Below are 21988 nucleotides of genomic sequence, written 5' to 3' on the forward strand. Positions count from 1 at the left end.
ATAAATGTTATTAAACGATGTATTTAGTTAAGAAATATGTTATTTTAGTGCATATTGTGTACTTAAACAACATATGAAAAGTGACAGCTCTCAGTTGCAACTAGACAAAGAACAATGGTAGAGACGCTACACGAGCGCCCTCACAAACCCCTTTGATCTGTGTCCAAAAAACCGACTCTCGACGGCTCGGCAACGAGCCTAGGCCAACCAAGCCAAGCCACCCATCCACATGCTCGCGTATGTCTGAGTTCGCCATGGCTCGGCCAACATGTAGAGGCCCCTTAATATTATTGTTTCATATTTCATTTGTTATATGTTTTCTTTCTCTCAATTTTATTTTTCTTTCCATAATTTTATTTTTAAATTATTATTAAACTAATATATTCATATTTCTTTGCATTATATAACTTCATTTTTATTTAATTTCCTTAATTATGTTGTTTTACCTACTTATTCAATTACCTATGTATACATTTTATTTTCCTCTTCTTTCATCACTTTACTTTATTAATTCCATTCTATACAATTATTTATTTTATGTCATTCTGTTTATATTTTCTTTTCTGTATTCATTGGTTGTTATCTTGTTTTGTTCTTAGCCCTGATGAAGGCTAGAAATTCTGGCCTAAACGTTACGATTAAATAAGTTACTTCAACTTATTTGGATTTTATTTTGACTGCACCCCCCAACCATCTACTCCTTGTATATTATATAACGTATCATTCTGTACATCCTTTTACTTATTGGATGTTATTTTGTTTTTCGTTCTTAGCTCTGATGAAGGCTTGAAATTCTGGTCAAAACGTTAACACTAATAAATAAGTTTTTACTTATTTGTGTTCTTCACTGACCGCATCCCCAACCATCTTTTCCTCATTATATATATCCACGATCAACAACTAACCTATATTATTATTTTATGTTTTCGGAATTGAAATGCACTAGGCTAATAAGGTTTAAGGCAGTGGATCCATACTCATTGAAGTTCACGGTACACCAAGCCAGAAATTGAACCATCTACGGCTTACCCCCCCACTCCAGACATGGGACTAAGAGGGGCTCCCCTCGGAAAATATTTGATAATTAGGAGGCTTAAAAGTGCATTATAAGATAGTTTAATAATGCATCTACCTGTTAAAACATCAGTTAAGTTAACAATTAACCAGTTTTGACAATAATTCCTCGTAAAGTAAGTGATGCCGAATCCTTCCCACAGACCACCGGTTAGAAACCACTAGCTTGTGGAAATCAAAATTTTTATGTCTTGATAATATGTATGAGAATTTAAACAGAGTAGAATTTTAGGTATTAACAAACGTTTTCAACAAGAAAATTAATAAAAATGAATTGAAAAACCAAAAAAACCGGCAAGAACTTAGATTCATGTTTGAAATTAAAAACAAATTAAGCACCTAATACTAACTTTTTAATGAAATGCAGGCACATTTTTTCTTGCGAAACAAGAAATTAATCGGAATTAACAAATGAATAATTGAAAATGTAAGATATTATTTATGAAGTAATTATCTTGGGATGGAGTGTCTTTTATCAGCTTTCAAATTATTTGAATTTTATCCTCACTGAAATGGTCTAACAGGGCATTAATGACAAATTTTAACAAATCTCCCTCCCCCCTCCCTGAAGTGCCTTTAATTTTGTTTGTTCAACATAACCAGTTCTTATTGTTGGAATTACTAAATAATAGATAAATACAAAATGTATGAATAACAAAAGGAGAAAATAGGAAAAATAGACAGGCTCGAATCGGAAAAAAAAACCAGACCACCCGATTTCTCCCAATTGGTATCATTTGTTAATAACTTTGTTATCTTTTGTATTCTTTGCAAGAAAAAAATTAATATTTGTAATTTCTACCTCATGAACCTTAAATATATATTTTCATAGCAACAAAAAAAATAAAATGTTTTGTTCAAAATTTTCCCCCATTGTGGTATTAGATTTTTTTTTCAAAAACCATAAATAATAGGGATAACTAGAACAAAGTTGACCAATCTACTCAAAAGTTGTGGAGTTGGGTAAGTAAGTAGGGAAAAGACCATAGGTTTGTGCTTAGAATTGTTTAAAAAAATGAATATTTTTTTCCCTCCAAGTTTTAATTAATTACATAATTTCCTTTCAGAATCAATAATTAAATTTAGTTTAAGATTGTATATTTTAAAATTGTATCAATTGGATGTGAATAAATAGTTTCGAATCTGGTCAATTAACTTTAGCGGTATATTTTTCATTAAACCTTTATAAAAATATTATTTATAAAATATAAATATCATAAGAGATAAAGCAGAGGTCTATAAATTTTCAGAACTTTGAATCCTTTCTCAAATATGAAGATACGAACAAGCTGTGTATTTTTTAATCCCATTACTAGAGTCAAATCATCGAAGCATCGAACACCTGTACAGGATGTTGGATCTCACATCTGCATACTATTACTACACCAATTGATAATCTTTCGTAAATGTTGCTACTCCAACTTGCAGTAAATATTTCTTTTGACTAACTTCAAGTCAACACTAACATACTTTTTTTTTTCAAATTTAAAAAAAAACTTAGAAATGGGAAAGCTGATTTAAAATTAGCTCAAATGGATAAAGCCTTTCCATAGTGAAAAGTAGACAGAGGGAAAGAAGTAATTTTGGAAAAAAGAACTTGGAAATTATTTTAACAATGCAATGTCATTGAATAAGAAATATTATTTTATATAATTTTATTTAAAATTTTTTTTTTCAAAAATACATAATTTAAATTAACACATTTGTTTAATATTATTAGTTTTCATTATACAACAAGATCATCTGACACTCAATTAATACCCATAAGCATCAATCAATTTAACTAAAATCCATTTGTAGTAATTGAAAACAACTGAACAGCCAGGAAGCTCATATAGCTTTGTTATAAAAAAGTAATAGGGCATTCTACAGATAATAATAACAACAACAATATTTTTAAACTGTTTTCAGATAAATATAAAAATAACATAATAACTATGACACAATATTATTGATCATATGTAATAATTAAAATAAACATAATGCAATGTACATTCATTTACATTTTATATATATATATATAATAAGAAAGCTATTTTAAACACATAAACTGATATAAAAGAGGATACAATAGAATATAAAATTATTTATGAATTATAAATAAAAATAGTAATCCTATAAAAGAAGAGAACAGTAATAAAAAAAAATCAGATGAATGAACCAACATTACCATAACACAACAATTTTATGAAAATTTATTTATTTCTTTAATTTCAAAGTTATCAAAAGGAGTATTCATTTTTATGAAAAGAGTATAATATGTAAATATGTATCTTAATTTGGTCAACATCCATCCATTTTCACTTAGCTAAAGCAGAAGAAAAAGGGCTGTTGGAATTTCAGTTACTTCAACCCTAAAAATATTTTCACATATATTAAATTGAACATTTTGAAAATTAGAATACCTGAGGATTCATGCAACAGAAGTTAGGAGATCAGGACCTTTAAGTTATCCTGAGTCAAAGAAAACATAATTACATAAAATCAGTGTTCCTTCAATCTAAACTGCCCTGAATTCTCTTAGCTGAAAACCTTAAACAACTAATTCAACTAACACCAAAAAATCAGCCTCATTAGGCACCTCAGTCCACATCATATGACCATTTTTAACATTATACCGTTTGAAACTACAAGGCAAAAGACGAGCAATGCGGACCCTGAACATTCAACCAACATGAATACTTACTCAACTTAGAATGACAATCATCCTAGATCAAAACATTTAATAGTTATTCTACTCACAAAGTCCAAGGATTATACTGACTAGTCTACATCACGCAAAAAATGTTCTGATATCCATGGTATTTCAATCTTTGTTCATGTGTTCTCCTCCTGAGAAACAACTAAACCACAGCAAACCTTTCCTCAAACCCTCTCTCTCCTTTGTTTATAACAAGACGATTAAACAGGAACAATTTTTGTTATGAGCCACAAAACAAATTAGACAAAATATTTTAAAAATTAAAAATATTTAAAAGCAAACATCAATCTAAACCCACATATATGATAACACTTCACATGGTAAAATTAAAAGTTCTCGATATACTAAATTGCTTAAACAAACAGAATATCTCATAACATTAAACTGACTAACAATCATGGAGAAAAATATTGAAAATGGAAAATAGAAAATTTAAATAACCTAAACAGTACAAACAATTCATAATGATTTTAAAGATGACCACTAAAAACTTATTTATTAATTATAATAAAAAATATCCATATGGTCTCAATATGTTTATTCTCTTATAAATAAAAAGTTTAGGCCATCCTGGGCATTGTCAATTATATCTATTAATTAAAAGTTTCAATCACAATCTAATCATTAAAGCTTATTTTTAGTTATAATATCACAGCTATAACAAAGTTATTAAAAGGTTGCAGGCTCTTCACATTTATTCCAGATTTAATGAGAGGATTTTTCATCAAGTCATTTAAAACTAATCCATCGAATGACACTGATAAAATACTTCCATAGAAACCCCAAAAAGCTGCCTGTATAGTTCCCCTATTATATTTAAATATCCCGTTTTCACAAGTTCTGATTCCTTTTAAAAACATTTGTTTTTTAATTATTATAGTTGTGTCAAACTTAATATCTTCCCATTTATCCTGTATGATTTAATGAACTAATTTAAGGGGGTTTTGGTAAACAATGAATGCTTACTGCATCATTATTATGCTGAAATATTAAGTAGAACAAATTTATAGTATATAAGATCAATTATTTATAGTGCATAAGATAAATAATTTATAGTTAAATTTGGTATGTTTTTTAGTACTAAAATTGATGAATAAATAAACTAAAATACAATGAGAATATCTGGTATGAGAGGTAGGGTAAACAATGAATTGTTGATAAAGTAATTGATAAGATTGTAATAGATAGTGTAAATTGAATAAAATTATAATTAGTCAAATAGTAGATAAACATAGTTGATTTAACACAACATAATGAGGTTTAATTAATTGGTGCATAGCATTTCTGTATTTTAATGGTTTTACATGCTAATTCACAAAGGCAAATAGCCTGCAACCTTTTAATAACTTTGTTATAGCAGTGATATTATAAATAAGGTAGAATAATTCAGAATGGTTTTAAAAATAATTTTTAATGATTAGATTGTAATTGAAGTTGTTAATTAACAGTGATAGATATAATTATAACAGAGAATAGATATAATTAACAATGACCATAATGGCCAAAATTTTTAGTTAATAGAACAAAAATGTTGACTCAATATAGATATTTTTTTAAATATAATTGATAAACAAAGCCGTCTTGAAAAAAAATTAAATTATATATAAACCTATTTATCTTTCAAAAATGTAATCTTTCACTCATTGTCACAGATATTATGTTGGCACTTTTTCAAAACATTTAATTCAGATATTCTTTATTTAATCCATTTTGAATTAGTTGAGTCAAAAAGTAAAAATATTACTACAAATGACTGTTCCTTTTAAAGTGTTTGATCCTTCAGAAATATTTAACACCATCCATGGCTTTAATGATCATTATTCAATCAAACTACAATAGTAAAACAATAAGCTTTATAAAAGACAATGTACATGTCCCTAATCCAATAAGTAATCAATTTTTTAAAATGAAAATACTCACAATGTATGGTGGTAACCACCATAACAACCTTCTGCAATTGAAATGTAGAGTTTTTTATTACTTTGCTCCATTTCTAAACTTGATACATTTCTCATTTTCACACTAGAAAGTACGTAGTAGACTGTTGCATTAATTTTATCACCATTCAAAGCACCAGCTGCTTTTGAATGACTAATTGATAAACCAGTTTTCCATAGTTTATTCCAGGCTTCAACATGGTCTTGTTCTAATTGCAGAGAACTGCTTGATAATACTTGTTGAATTATCTGAAAGTAGCCCTCAATGAATATAAATCTTTAAAAGTAAAGCAAAACTATTCAGAAATGTTAAGAAATTTAAAAAGAAGTAGATTGAAAAAATAAAATAATTTTTATTTATTTTTTTTTAAAGTTTGATAAAATGTCAGTGATTACTAAACTGTATTGAATTTTCAAAATAATTAGTAAATCACACCTGTATGCACTAAAACACTACAAAAAGTAAAGTACCGTTAAGGAATAAATCTCTCATTTTACATTAAAATACTAAAATAAAATGTAAGGAAAACTCCATAAAAACAATAGCATAGCTACGATAAACCTACAGAAACAAAAAAAGCTCCAACTTCTGCTAGCAAATACTTGAACGAAATGATGATTGAAGGTATGTTTCATCCAGATAAACTATATTCCTTTCATTAGCTTAGGGATCCTTAATTTTATACAAATAATCAATTTGCTATGACATAAACCCCTCAGGATTTTCAATGAGAAGTTATAATTTCTTTAGCACTATTTTATATTTAAATCTAATATTCTTAATATTATTAAATCCTGACTACACTTAGCAATTTAAAATTTTTCAAGCTCTACATATAGATATTTGATTCGTAAGATGTATATTCATCCTAAGTTGTCTTTGCTCCAAGTGTAAAACATTGCAGTTCTGGTTTCCTATTCAAAACCTTCCACCCAAGAACTAAATCTCTATTAAATATAGTAGTAATGCCGATAGTTAAGTTAAATGTAAAATTAACGATGTTTTCATATTTCTAATAGTCTTGTTTAAAGAAAAAACTCATATACTCAAGAGTTTTTCAGTTTTTTGACAGTTTCTTGACCTTTACAGTGAATAGTTTTTTTAGAGCATTAGGGGCAAGGATCACACTAGGCGGCTTCAACGGTCGAGACATGGACATCACTACCTGTAAATATGCGGCTGCAGTTCAAGGGTCATTTGAAGCCGTTTAACTGGCTTATGACCACAGAGGCCCCACTTCGAATCCAGCCTGAGGGGTCAACTTTTATTTCTGTGGTGGACCTACAAACTTTAAATTAACCCCCCCCCCCTCACCAGGGTAAGAATAGGATGGAGAAAAGGGCCATTAAGAAAAAAATAAAATAAAGGTATGGTATATAAAATAAAAGCATAATCAGTCAGCCAGTTTATTTTTGTTTTATTGGTATACGTCTAAATGGAAAAGGTAATGAGATGAAACAAACAAAAACACAAGATTGAGGCCATGAAAAAATCATTCATTAAAGAACATAGAATTTCCATTAGGAAACAAACAGAATGTTCTTTTCACTGATCAATTATGTAATCTGAAACCCTAAGACTCGATGCATTTTCATGTCTAAGAATCATGATTTTGATAAAGATTTTATATCAAATCATGCCATAAGTATTGTCAATTTTTTAATAATTTAAAATTTAACCCCTCTTATGCAGATACTGACTGGTGGATGATGGAATAGGTCAATCCCTAGTTTATTTTAGGTTCTACAGCTTATATTCTTCAGTACTTGTTCTCATAAGATCCTCATTTGATTTAATATGTTGGCCTGAGCATGAGTCTTGAAAAATACATAAAATGGTTTTAAACTATCATTGTTCCTTCCTTCTATTTGGAGGGACAAGCCTGTGATTAATTTCACAACCCAATTAACTAATATAAACTAGCATATTAATTACAAGAATTAATAGAATATGACAAATTCTTTTCAAGAAAGATAGCTAACAACAAGAAATGATATAGACAAATTTGGCTTTTGAATATCAATTTTTAACTTTAAAAACAAAATGGGACAAAGGCAATTAGCCGGCATTTAAAGAATTTTAAAGGAAAAAATGAAAGCAAAATAAAGGAATCCTTGAAAATGACCTAAGGGGTCGAAACGTTGGAAGTTTAAAAAGAATAAAGTTGAGAAAAAGGATCAAAATTGTTTTTAAAGAAACTAAACCACTCTCAAACAAGTATATTAATAAAAAATAAATCAATTTTTAATTTCAGTGGGAATAAACAACAGAAGGTAAATGGAGTCCAAACCGGGCTTAATTGAGAGGCTAATACAACAAGGTAACTTCCTTTATATTGAAACGAAACTGGACACCAACTAAGAACTAAAAGGCCTAAAAACTCGTAGAGATCTGAATAGAAATGACTAAGTACCAATCAGAGCAATGAACCAACAAGAAGAGGAATAGAGTTATTCTACACAGTACCCGTCCTTTAATGGGGTAGTCTCACTAAAAAGAAGTATCTTACTTGAGAGAGAGAAAATATGTCTTTAAAAAGCCATATACAATTTAAGACACATAAAGTTTATAAACAAAATTAAGAAAAAAAAATATGCTAAGAGAAGATTAAAACCTTTGAATATTGTTAGTATAATTTCAAAAATTTATATTTTATAATCTACTATACATTTTATGAGTATAATTTGATTAAATGTGCAATGGAGAAAACAAGTTCATCAAAATGTTAGGGATGGGCAGTATTGTAAAAATACAAGCAATTGATTAACAGGTTAATTATCATTTTTTCAAATGGTTATGTCTGAATAGATTGGAATGATTAATTTTAAAAAGATCCAATGAAAAATGAAAAACAAATAAAAGGGTATCATTATTATAACCTTATTCGGACAGTATAAACATACTACGATCACATCTCAGCTCATGTTTTGAAACCATGGTATCATGAATATCAAGCAAAAATAATATGACAGTGATAGTTTATTTTTCAAAATAGAGAGTAGATTAACAGGCTGAGAAGAGTTTGAGACTGTGACAGCATTCATTGCACTAGAAAAGGGAAAAAAAATAATACCCAAAAATTGTTTCATGAAATCTATAAAAATAATTCGGAAAAATCTATTAGTTGAATCTAAAATTATATAAAAATTCGTAAGATTTTCAAATGAACCATGAGGAGTTGGATTTCTGGCCTATAGAGGTAGTTTACATTCATACATCTTCACAAATAAAAATAAAATTCATTAAGCAACAAATTTAAAATAAAGTAAGGAAGAACTTTTATTAGTTATATAGAAATTATATATTTATATATTATATAGAAAGTTATTAAGTCTTTTATTTCTGAACAAAATCATATTATATACCTCTTTGCTTTTATGCTCCATCAAAGGTTTCTTTTGATCAAAATCTTTTATATTCATGTTTTCCTGATAGATGATACATGGTATATTAATAGAAGTGCTTCGATGAGGTTTTAACTAAAAATAGAACAATAAAAATGAAGATTAAGAATAATAAATTTCTTTTCTAAAATACATAATTACTAAAAATAAAACAATAAATAAAGATTAAAAGATTTAGATTTTATTAGACAATCTAATTACATTTTTTTAAATACATCAACTCAGCTAAAAAATATAAAATTAACAATATAATAATCTCATTAGGTATAATTAAAGAGAGCTAAAACTCAGAAATAACAATAAAAAATAGACAAACATCTGAAATATTCCACTGATAACTTAATATAAATCAAATTTTTATCATTGGGCACTTATTACAAAACATTTGGGTGAAAACTGGAGCTCTCTACCATCATCAGTTCAAAATAAATAAATTTTTTAAACAGTGATCTCAAGCTAACTAATATGAATGCCATATTTGGCAATTGAGGCCGAATGACATCATACAAGATGTGGCAGAAAAGTAATGAGACTGGCAACACAGCAAGCGATCTGGTAACCCTACACTGTTTTCCTTGAAAAAACACTTGTATCAGCACCCTGCCATAGCTCAAAGCGAGTTTCAATCCTTCCATTAACTACGTGATTTTTGTGAATGCTATTAGAGAAGTTGTGTGTCACATCAAATGGAAAAGCAAAATTTGGAGCAACGTTGTGCTATTAAATTCTGTATTAAGCTTGGAGAATCGGCAAGTGCAACGTTTGAAAAGTTAAAAAAGGCCTATGGGAAACATTCTTTATCTCAAGTCAAGTTTTTCGCTGACACAAATCATTGTTGGAAGGCAGAGAACACGTAAAAGAAGAACACTGTTCAGGGAGGCATTCGACTTCGAAAACCGATGAAAACATTGAACATGTGAACACTCTTGTGAGATCAGACCGGTGTCTAACATTAAGAATGTAGAGTGAACTTGTAAATTTTAATAGATTTACCGTTCATCAAATTTTTATTGAGCATTTGCACATGTAAAAAATCTGTGCCAAAATAAAAAAAAGAAGATAGTTTTTCAGAAAATATTTGGTTAGTTTATGAGAAAATTTAGAAACCTATACAACACAGAGTTGTAGATTATGCACCAATTATTAATATTTGAATTAATAGAAACCCAGCAGTTGAAATGGACAAGTTATGTTTTGGGGCTTAGTAATAAACTAATCTCTAGAAAATTAATTAAGGCTCAGGTAACTAACAAATGTTCAATGGGTATAACGGTGGATGGGAAGATTGCATTAAGGATGATTTTGCATATTTGGGCAATACAGGGGTATATAGACAGCTATTGGTGGTATCAGCATTGAACCATTAAGTTTGCTAAACCTTTTATTATTATTAAGAAGTGATAATAAAATTTACATCATACTTATAAGAAACAATTCTTATTACTTTGTCAATATTTAATCCAAGACTTCTGAAAATTATAACTTATTATAGTTGGAAAACCACTATACTATATTTAACTAAAATATGATACTTAATATCTTGAATTACTCTATTTTTAGTAATTCATTATGAAATAAAAAATCAAATTTACCTCAACTACAGATGGCCAAGCCTTCATAGTAACAAAAATAGCTAATACTTCATCATTATTTCCTAAATTTTTAATTTGGCCATTGAAAGTGTGCAATGAAAAAGTTCCAGAACCTCCTTTTGATGATATCCTAAATTTACCAAAATATAGGGATTAAAAAAATAAAATAATTACATCTAAATAAAAGTCATCTAATTTCACAAGCAGAGTTAAAACGATACAAGAAAATATATAATTGCAGTTAAAGAGTGACAGTGATATTTCGCTACTATTTTATGCAGTTGAATTCTGGGTTTAAACAAATTAATTCAGATAATTTCCCAAGGTAGTTTTTGCAGCATCCCACCAGGAATGGCTTCTGAGATAATAAACAGCTAAGACTTTAATTTGAATATTAAGAAAGTGATCTGCCATTGGGAATACTAGATGAATGATTTTTATAAATTTTTCATATCTTTAATATTTTTAATTAAATGAGGAACAATTATGTTAAATTAATAATTTTTGAATACCCACACACTTTTTTAGTTGAATTTTATTATGTAAACTCAGCTTTAAATAAGAGTTAAACAAAAATAACCTGATAGCATGAATTATAGTTACTATCTAGAGTTATAAATTTGAAAATGTGATTTAAATCGTTAACTTGATCAAATTCATGTGAGCCAAAAACAAAGAGTTGTTACGGTTATAGTAAACCTCTCCCTTTTTAAGACTGCTTAACAACTACATAGGGCATAGGATGAAAAAAATCTTTAAAGTACAAGGCCTGCAAAATGCAGATGATATAAATTTGTAAAACATACCTATCCTCAGTAGAGGAGGTAGCCCAATCTGGATATGCAGCTTTACTAAGTTGAATTTTTACGTCCCTCATAGTAGGATTTTTTATTTTTATTTCTTGATAAAATAAATGAGGGATTGTTCGATGGGCATAATATTTATAAATTACTTTAACACCATTAGCTACACATTGCATTCGAATTACTGTTCCTGATTCAACATTTGTTACATATGTATCTTTTGTTGGTAAATCTGTTAGTATTGAAATCACAGGATTCCATTTTATATTTAACGATAAGGTCCTTTTATCTTTAACATAGATTGATGGATTAGAAGTCAATGGTACACCAAGAAACCCATTTCCAACAAATGGAAGAAAGGAAGCCTCGTTTTCATTTGGAGGATCAGGGTAAATAAATGGATTAGTAGTTTCTGTTACGTGATCATGATATGTTATCAAATTATCATCAGAACATTGTTTCAGTGCATCTGAAAAAAAAGAAAAGAATTAAGAAGGAAAATTTAATATTGATACACTAAAATAACCTTTAATACAATAAATTAAACTTATCATTAAAACCAAATCTTAAAAATAAAATCATACTTTTATTATATCTTTCCTCAAATATCAATCCTATCTTTCTAGCAGCATTCATAAACCACATCAGAAGAACTCTTCATTTTTTGAAGTTATCCATGTATCGACCGAATTTCTGGTATATATTTATATGATGTAAAGCTCTGCTCAAACTGACCATGTGCCATCGACTGGAACAAGTGATAATTAGAAGGGGCAATGTCTGGTAAAAATGGTAGGTGTGGCAGAACTCCCCAATTAAGAACAGGCCGTAACATACAGATGAGCATTATTCCTCCCATCCGAGAATAATTTTGTCAACTGGAGTACTAATGAACGGATTTCTTCTTGAGCACTTGGTGTGATCGGTAGAGAGCTCCAGTAATAGTTTCACTTGGTTAGAACAACTCATAATACACAACACCAAGCTGATCCCACCAAATATACAGCATGAGTTTTGGCTGAATATTTAGTTTGGCTGTTGATATTGAAGCATGGCTATGAGGTTCCCATGATTTCCTCTTCTTTGGGTTATTGTAGTAGACCCATTTTTCATCATGGGTGTCTATAAGATGCATAAAATCCTCTTTGTTGTATCTGGCAAGCAGCATTTCTCTCACAAAAAATTGGCATTTAACCTCTTTCAGCTTCAGTTCATATGGGGCCCAATTCCCTTATTTTAGAATCATTATCACCAATTTTGAATGATGTGAAATTTCTAATTGAGTCACTTCTATTGTAAATGAAAGTTCTTTTTACATTTGGGATGAATCTTTCTCTAATAATATTTTCAATTTCATGTCTTCGTATACTTTCAGTCTTCCACCTCACACTCACCATTATTAAACTTTTAAAATCAATCACTACAACTTCTTCCACTTAAAGCAGCCTCCCTATATGCTTTCCACGAACAATTGATACACCTCAGCTATAAATAGTATTAAATGAAAGAAGTGAATCAGGAGTTCCCACAAATGATGCTTATTCAGCACAAAACGTGACATTTTCGCACAAAAAAAAAAACTGATACTGATACAGAGTAATTAATATTTCAAGGTTATGTGTATACCAGATGACCAAACTTACAGTATTACATTAAATGGTTGATGATTTCAAGAAAACCTAGTTAAGCCATAATTTTTTCAAAAAGCAGAAACTTATTTTTAAACATTTTTTAAAGTGATGAGCTGAAAAATTTTAAAGTAAAATTATAGATTTATTACAAACAAATTTGATTAATACATTAAATCAAGTAAAATCCCACTTATATAAGAAAAAAAAAACCCCACCCCTCTATCTTTTATTTATCACAAACTGATTTAACAATTCCAAGGATTAACAAAAGAAATATTTTGATTTTTGGAGAAAGGTATTCCATCTTTAATGAAAGGTTCACAAATGTTCATCTATTTTGAACACTGTTCAAAGGAGTATCAAACTCATACAAACATATACAGTCAAAATATTTAATCACTGAATTGAGGCCACCACAAACAATTAACCATTAGCTCTAGATTGTTCAGCAGCAGTGAAGTTATCTGAGATCAGTCCATTGGTTTTTTAGAGCCAAGTGAATCATTTAACAAGCCAATGGTCCTGTGATTTAAGTCTCATCCATCCTGGTGACATATTTTACCTATGTCAGCCCAGCATTATGAACCTTTTCATGTTTTCTCTCCAAGGTTAATAACTTATTTCTATCTAATTTCATATCCAAGCTATTAACATATAAGTGAAACTGGGTATATCAGCATTTAGACTTGTAGTCTAACTTAGTAGACAAAACATTGGTAATAAACCTACTTTTAGATGAAACTCAGTATTTCTGTTAAATCATTATTTTTCTGTTAGTTGTAAATAGTAGTATGATATAAATTTTGAATTCTAGTCTACAAATGATATTTGTACAAGCAAAGACTTATTCAAAACTTTTACATACTCGCAGTGGCACTCTTTCAAATTTACAAGCCTCTAACAATATAATATTTCTGCTTTGAAGGGTCTTAATCTTTTAACTCCCTTCTTTAGTAAAATAAATATTTCCTTCAATGCTTATAAAAGCCTGGTAACTACAATGAAGTCATCACTGTATCCCTAAATTTCCTATTGAAATTGAGGGAATATTTTGAATCACGTCTTCAGCAGTGTTAATATGTGAACAAGCTAATGCCCTACCAAACTCCTTAAACAGCTCAAAACCAATCTGGACCCCACTTCGTCTTCTTCATTGTCGTTCTGTTTTAAAGGGTTGAGGTAGTTATTCAAGTAAGAAAAAGTAATATACATTACTGTAAGTTTATTTTCTTCAACAAAAATAGGAGGATGATATTGTAAAATTATGAAAATTTGTCTTTTTATTATTTATATATTTCCGTTTTATTCACATATCAACAAAAAGATAGTTTTATTTTTATATACATACTGAACACTACTACAAGTAACAAAATATAAACTTTCAAAGAAAAATATGCACATGGCAAAATGGAAATTGAGTTTTACTACTTATACATAGCATTTTATCTTTTTGAAATTACAAAAACAAATCTATATCAACAAAAAAAATAACAAATTGGAAATTAATAATACTGTTATTAAAAAAAAAATTTAAAACTTCATGAAATACCTTCAAAAGAGTGAGTCTCATCACGAAACATACGAAAATGGGAAGGCCACATATATATTACCAAAAAGCAAGCTATCACAAATAGACATAATGATTTCTTACATCTGGAAAAAAATAAAATAAAAAAGAAGATAAAGAATAAAACTTCAGGTAAATCAGAGCTATAAGATCTGGAAGATTCAGATGCTAGTAAGGAAATAACTAAAAATAAATTGATTTGTATTTATTAGATATTTAATTGTAAAGGATTAAAATAATACACAAATATATATATATATGAGGTCATAACTTACTCCTTATATATATAATAAGACAATTTTGGGTTAGAAATCATAAAAGTTTCTGATGAGTTAAGAACTGATTGTGTTGCGGTTTATTATTACAAGTTTAATCAGAAAACATACACACATAGGGAAGAATCTAACTTATGATGCTCAGTCTTCATAAAATGAAGACTGAATAGTCAGCAAGCTATACAGGCAATAAATACAGTGCCCCTTATTCAGCACCATGCTGTTAATAAAGTGATCATTGCAATCATTCTGTTTTATGATTATATCATTATAATTAAATCAACGTTTCTCATTAAAGGGAAATGGTACTTGAGGCAAGAAATATTGATTTAATTTATTAATACACTATAACTTTGCAAATAATGGTCCAATTCCGTTGATTTTTGGTTGAAGCACCTGCATAATTTCTTATGATGTTGACTTCGAGCTGTATCTTTTCAACTCTCCAATACTTATTTATCACCTAAAATAATCTTTCTATTGGAGCACTTATCCCAAGAAGGCAAAACACAAATTATTCTTAAGTTCACAAGCCTTTAATATCAGGGTGTCTAGCAAAGTAGCTTAAAGAAATTCCCTTAGTTTTTCAAACTTTCTCCAATAAATATAGAAAAATTTATCTAAACTATAAAACTTGTTACCGTTAGACATACATTAATTAATATTGACTATACCTAGTTCACTACAATTTTCACTTTTTAAAAACAGGGAAACGTTTACCTGATTTTTTTTAAAAATTCTTTTATTAGATTCTAAAAACATGAAAAGTAAAACCTAATATTTTGAGAGGGAATAATAATTTTGTATGGTAAATTACGAAGGTTTACTATGGAAATTAAAAACCAAAACGGACCTAATATTTGGTTTCAATGAAAAATAGTATATAATTGCGTATAAAAAGACGAAAAAGTGAGCTTTGAACAATTAAAATCGATTAACTTTACATGGGAATCAATAAAAATCGTGAATTATAATTTTAATAACTGTTTTTAGACATTTAAATACAGGGTTTGTAATTACACAATGAACTTGTTTTGAGTTTATTTATTTATTTTTTTAAACGTAGCTTTCATGTGCGCCAATTTCCAAACAGTTTTATTAATAATTAATTAATATAATCATTTATTTATGGGCAACCCCCTTACAAATATAATTTGCCTGAAAAGTACATAATTTAACAATCATTGTAATAATAATAATAATAATAATTTTTGTTTTTTTTTGGTTAATTTTTCTGTAAACATTCCAAGTGATTTTAATTTTGTTAGTTATAAGTTTGTTTATTTACTATTTTTTTTAACCATACGTAATTTTTAATTTGATACATAAAAATAAGGGATATAAGGAGGTGTGTATAAATACATTGCGGAGGTGTAACATGTGCAGAACGATACCGAAGGCAGTGGGGCCAGTACCTGCATGACTGCGGATGAGAAAGATAGCAGTGAATATTTAGGAAGCAATGGAGCGATCTTAGGAGGCATTGGCACGGTGAGACACGGACTCACTGATTCATAGACGCTCTGCCGTCATTGTTTTGTCGAGCCTAGTTTGTTTTTTGGAACCCTTTCACTGACTCTCCACACTTCATTATTTATTTTTTGTAACAACACAACAGTTCATTTTTTAAAAATATTTTAATTTAATTAAATTTGTGTATCACTTGGAAGGTTATTTTTTTTAATATTTCATTTTCATCATTATTTTATTTTTTTTTATGTGTGATATTTATTTTTATCTTATCAGGTCCTCCGTTTTATTTTAACTCGAAACAGCGAACATTTAACTCTGGGGAAGAGGTCGGGTTTTCACTAAGAAAACACCCTTCGCCTCAACATCGTTTGGTCCTCCGGGCCGGATTGTTTGGTTCAGTCCGGTCCGTATAAAATTAGTTTGTTCATTTTATAACCTATATTTTCACCCATTGTTTTGATTAGTTGATAAAAAATGCCTCCGAAAAGTCAAAATTTAAGTGATGATTGGGAAGCTAAATTTTTGGAATTGGAGGAACAGCTGAATGATTTGGCCGAGGAGATTATGTCGACCACCTCTTTGGGCCGTAGTTTATTTACCGATACATCGACGCCATATACGAACGCTTTGAAACCACATTTTAGGAGGCGAATTCTCAATGCGCGTAAATTAACTGACCAAACGAGAAATTAAAAACCTTAAAAGAGGAGGTTAGAAACAACTATTATGAGGCCTTATCATTGGGAAATTCCAGTGCCGGAGGGGAAACCAGTAAGTTATATATATTTCGACAAATCTGTGACGTGGTGCTGATCGGCGATGGAAGGTACATCACAACCACGGTTACCCACTGTCAACACTCCATCACTTTCTGGGGATATCGTGGGTCGGCAAGACTTTAAAGAAACGTTTCAGTCCCTTATACATAACAGGCATGATTTAGACGACGTTCAAAAGTTTCAATACCTGAAATCAGTATTAAACGGGTCCGCAATGCAATATATATCAGTCATATCAATATCCCTAGTAGGTTACAAGCAAGCATGGGAATCGCTTACTAAAACATACGATAGTGAAAGGATCCAAGCCACCTTCTACCTAACAAAAATTTTGAATTTTAAACCCTTGATGAAGTGCGATCTCTCCAATTTAGAAGAGTTATCGGCTATGGTAGTGGAGAGCTCCTCAGGGCTTCTCAAGCTCGGTTTGAACGATCTTCCGGGCTATATATTAAGCACTTTGGGGCCCAGGTTGTTAGATGGAAATGCGGGGAGGGAATGCGGCTCAAAACCTGAACTTCCGACCTGGGAGGAGTTCGCGGATTTTATTCAACGGCAGGCGGTCAAATTACAGTCGGAGGCCCTTTATACGAGAACTGCTTCAGATCCATTACAATATAAAACTGGGTACAGTAAATGCTCTAGACAGGTCTTGACGACAATGAACTCACCGGTGAACTCGACAATATGTCCTGTCTGCAAGAAATCCCACCGTATTTAGGATTGCCCAAGTTTTAATACGCTCACCCCACAACAACGTTGCGACCGGATTTGAGGGTTAAATCGTTGTGTTAATTGTTTGGCATCGGGTTACTTCTCGAACCAATGCTCGTCTAAGGCGGCTTCCCGACATGGCGGTAAACAACATCATTCACTTCTTCTTTTTTTTTCCAGGGAATCGCAAAAATCCGAGTTTCCTCACCCAAATGTTATTACATCTCGTTCTCGTAGCACATACTTCTGCTAACCCCTCGTTCAGTCACCTCTAACGTATCGGATTCAAATCGCTCTCAAAATGCTCTCAACAACCAGATTATTCCTAACGTATCATTTGAAGCACCTTGCATCATAGCGCCCCAACAAGTTTCTAAACCCGAACTTAACATCACGGCTATCGTGATTGAGCGGATCTGCTAGGAAATGCCCACGAGCCCTATTCCAAAGGATATAGTTGAGAAATTTCGCGCCCTAGACCTGGCTGATCCACACTTTCAACAGTCGCGATCTGTCGATTTCCTTTTAGGGGCTGACATGTTTGCCGATATTCTACGCGTTGGAATTCTGGGAAACGGGGTAAGTTGCGAACGTTACTAAATCGGACCCTCTCGATGCTCAATGCGAAGAGCATTTTTTGAGTACCCACTCAAGCGATAAAGCCTGTAGCTTCACAGTGAAACTCCCGTTTAACGGTAGTCCTCCGGTATTAAATGATTCCAAATACCGGGCCCTCAACCGCTTTAATAACTTGGAGCGGAAATTTGAAAAATACTGTACTCTTCATCTTGAATATTCCAAGGTTATCCAGGAATATTGGGATAAGCGTTATACATCACGCGACATTTCCCCTGGAAAATGCTATCTCCTGCATCATGTCGTTTTGAAGGACAGCTCCTCCACCAAACTTAGAATAGCATTCGATCCCTCGGCAGTAGCGAGTAATGGGTCTTTAAATGACCATTTGCTCACGGTTCCAAAATTACAGCGTGATATAAAGGATGTCATGCTCGCCTTTCGGAGGCCACGCATCGCCATATCGGCAGATATCTGCCAGATGTATTTACAAATAAGATTGGACCCCAAGGATTGTGCGTTTCAACACTTTTTCTACGGATTCTGAACTACCGATGCCTTGATGGAGTAAACGCTCGATAGGCTATCGTTTGGTTTGTCATGTTCCCCTTTTTTGGCGATCCGATTCATTAAACAACTCGTATTAGATGATGGTGAAAATTAACCGGAGGCCCCACGTGCATTACTGGAGCACATGTACATCGAAAACTCGGCTGGCGCTCCTGAAGCATTCATCGGTCCCACGGCTTGAGCCGTGTTATTAGTAGATGCTTTGAGTTCTCTCAAGGACACCATTTCGCAATGGAATGTGACTTCCACCGTATTATGTTCCGATTCGTCAACGGTTTTATCATGGCTTCGTCTACCACATTCTCGCCAAAAGACATTTGTAGCTAATCGGGTCGTAATGATTTTAGAATTATCCAAATTGTCTTCCTGGTATCACGTGACGTCGGAAAATAACGCAACGAATGTGGTCTCACGTGGTATATGTCCGTCCGAACTACCTTGTTACAACGACTGGTGGAAAGGACCGAATTGGCTCTGTAATTCGAAGCACAAATGGCCAATACAAAATGGATCTATCTCTCCTGATCTTTCGAAATAACTCGAAACTAAAGATGCTGACACCATTAGTATGCTGGCCGTTAGTCCCGTTGAAAGCGAACTGGACAAAATATTGGAAAGATTTTCATCATATAATCGTATGATAAGGGTATTCGCGTATGCTCTCCGGTTTAAGCACAATGGCACTAAACGCGACTACCAGTAAGTTTGGGTAAATTAACATTACTAGAAATTCGGCGAGCAACTGAGGTGGTTATTAGAGGTGTCCAAAAATCGAATCGGCTCTCGCATATAGATAGAGAGGGAGCTAGGTCGTTGAATCATTTTGTGGATCCCGTTGGTTTGGTCAGGGTGGGTTGCGCCATGCCCCCTTATCTTATGAAGCAATGCACCCTATACTATTACCAGCCAAACCTCATTTTGTCCATCTTCTGATCGACCATTCCCACCGTATGGTACATACAGCACATTCCCCTCACTTAATTTATTTTATTATAAAGAGAATTGATTTTTTTTTGTGTTTTACGTATATATCAAAATATTTTTTTTTTTAGTCCACACTTCATCATTTTTTTTTTTTTTTTTTTGTAACAACACAACAGTTCATTTTTTTTAAAATATTTTAATTTAATTACATTTGTGTATCACTTGGAAGGTTATTTTTTTTAATATTTCATTTTCATCATTATTTTATTTTATTTTTTTTTTTGTGTGATATTTATTTTTATTTTATCAGGTCCTCCGTTTTATTTTAACTCGAAACACCCCTCGCCTCAACATCGTTTGGTCCTCCGGGCCGGATTGTTTGGTTCTTTTGGCTGGATTGTTTGGTTCAGTCCGGTCCGTTTAAAATTAGTTGTTTTTTTTTATAACCTTTATTTCCACCCATTATTTTGATTAATTGATACAAAATGCCTCCGAAAAGTGAAAATTTAAGTGATGATTGGGAAGCTAAATTTTTGAAATTGGAGGAACAGCTGAATGATTTGGCCGAGGAGATTATGTCGACCACCTCTTTAGGCCGTAGTTTATTTACCGATCCGTCGCGAGGCCCCTTATTTACGGAGCGTCTCTCGCACATCGACGCCATATACGAACGCTTTGAAACCACATTTTAGGAGGCGAATTCTCAATGCGCGTAAATTAACTGACCAAACGAGAAATTAAAAACCTTAAAAGAGGAGGTTAGAAACAACTATTATGAGGCCGTATCATTGGGAAATGCCAGTACCGGAGGGGAAACCAGGAAGTTATACTTCGACAAATCTGTGACGTGCCGATCGGCGATGGAAGGTTTATCACAACCACGGTTACTCACTGTCAACATTCCATCATTTTCTGGGGATATCGCGGGTCGACAAGACTTTAAAGAAACTTTTCAGTCCCTTATTCATAACAGGCATGATTTAGACGACGTTCAAAAGTTTCATTACCTGAAATCAGTATTAAAGGGATCCGTAATTCAAGATATATCAGTCATATCAATATCCCTAGTAGGTTACAAGCAAGCGTGGAAATCACTTACTAAAAAATTCGATAGTAAAAGGATCCAAGCCACCTTCTACCTAACAACTATTTTTCTTTATTCATCTTTCATCGATCTTTATATACTTTTTGGTTTGCTACTACTTAATTTATTTTATTATAAAGAGAATTGATTTTTTTTTTGTTTTACATATGTATCAAAGTATTAATACAACACAACAGTTCATTTTTTTTTTTATATTTTAATTTAATTAAATTTGTGTATCACTTGGAAGGTTATTTTTATTATTATTTCATTTTCATCATTATTTTTTTATTTTTTTTTTGTTTGTGTGATATTTATTTTTGTTTATCAAGTTCTCCGTTTTATTTTAACCCGAAACAGCAAACATTTAACTATGGGGAAGAGGTCGGTTTTTCACTAAGGAAACACTCCTCGCCCCAACACTGGGATTATCTACATTAGTCAGTGTAAAAAAACAACGACAAACGACATTACTTAATAAAATAGAAAGAAAAAAAAAACATACATCTTATTGTGAAGATAGCTCATAACAAGCAGTAAACTCAAACTGAGATTATCTATATTATTCAGAGTGAAAAACAGAACAAAACGACATTACTTACTTAATAAAATAAAAGAAACAATAACTATACATCCCATTGTGATCATAAGTATCCAGCTCTAAATATAAGATTTTGTCTTACATATAGAAAAAAAGTTTAAGATCCGTTTGTGAGGGTACAGACAAAAATTCATACAACTGGTTTTGGTTAATATAACTCACTTTCGGCATGTACCGGATTCGGTTCTCATGATACGCGGGGTAGTTTGTTAAAAAAATGTGACAATCCTCCAATGCCGTTTCATGACAAGCTGGAGATAGCTTCTGTGGGTCTTCTTTTTT

General features: G+C 31.3%; 1 protein-coding gene across 1 annotated transcript in view; it reads right to left on the minus strand.

Annotated features, from left to right (window-relative positions):
* The window catches only part of LOC106681408 (uncharacterized protein KIAA2013 homolog), a 34456-nt gene that overhangs the window by 2251 nt on the left and 10217 nt on the right, over positions 1–21988 (minus strand). Inside the window, exons 2-6 of the mRNA XM_067044607.1 lie at positions 14693–14796; positions 11516–11981; positions 10710–10839; positions 9079–9192; positions 5696–5961 (exon numbers count right to left, since the gene is read on the minus strand). Of these exons, the coding sequence (XP_066900708.1) occupies positions 5696–5961; positions 9079–9192; positions 10710–10839; positions 11516–11981; positions 14693–14796 (1080 nt within the window). The remainder of the gene's footprint in view (positions 1–5695; positions 5962–9078; positions 9193–10709; positions 10840–11515; positions 11982–14692; positions 14797–21988) is intronic.

This window comes from Halyomorpha halys, unplaced genomic scaffold (assembly GCF_000696795.3).
Source record: "Halyomorpha halys isolate HHAL.00 unplaced genomic scaffold, Hhal_1.1 Scaffold337.1, whole genome shotgun sequence".
Lineage (NCBI taxonomy): Eukaryota > Metazoa > Arthropoda > Insecta > Hemiptera > Pentatomidae > Halyomorpha > Halyomorpha halys.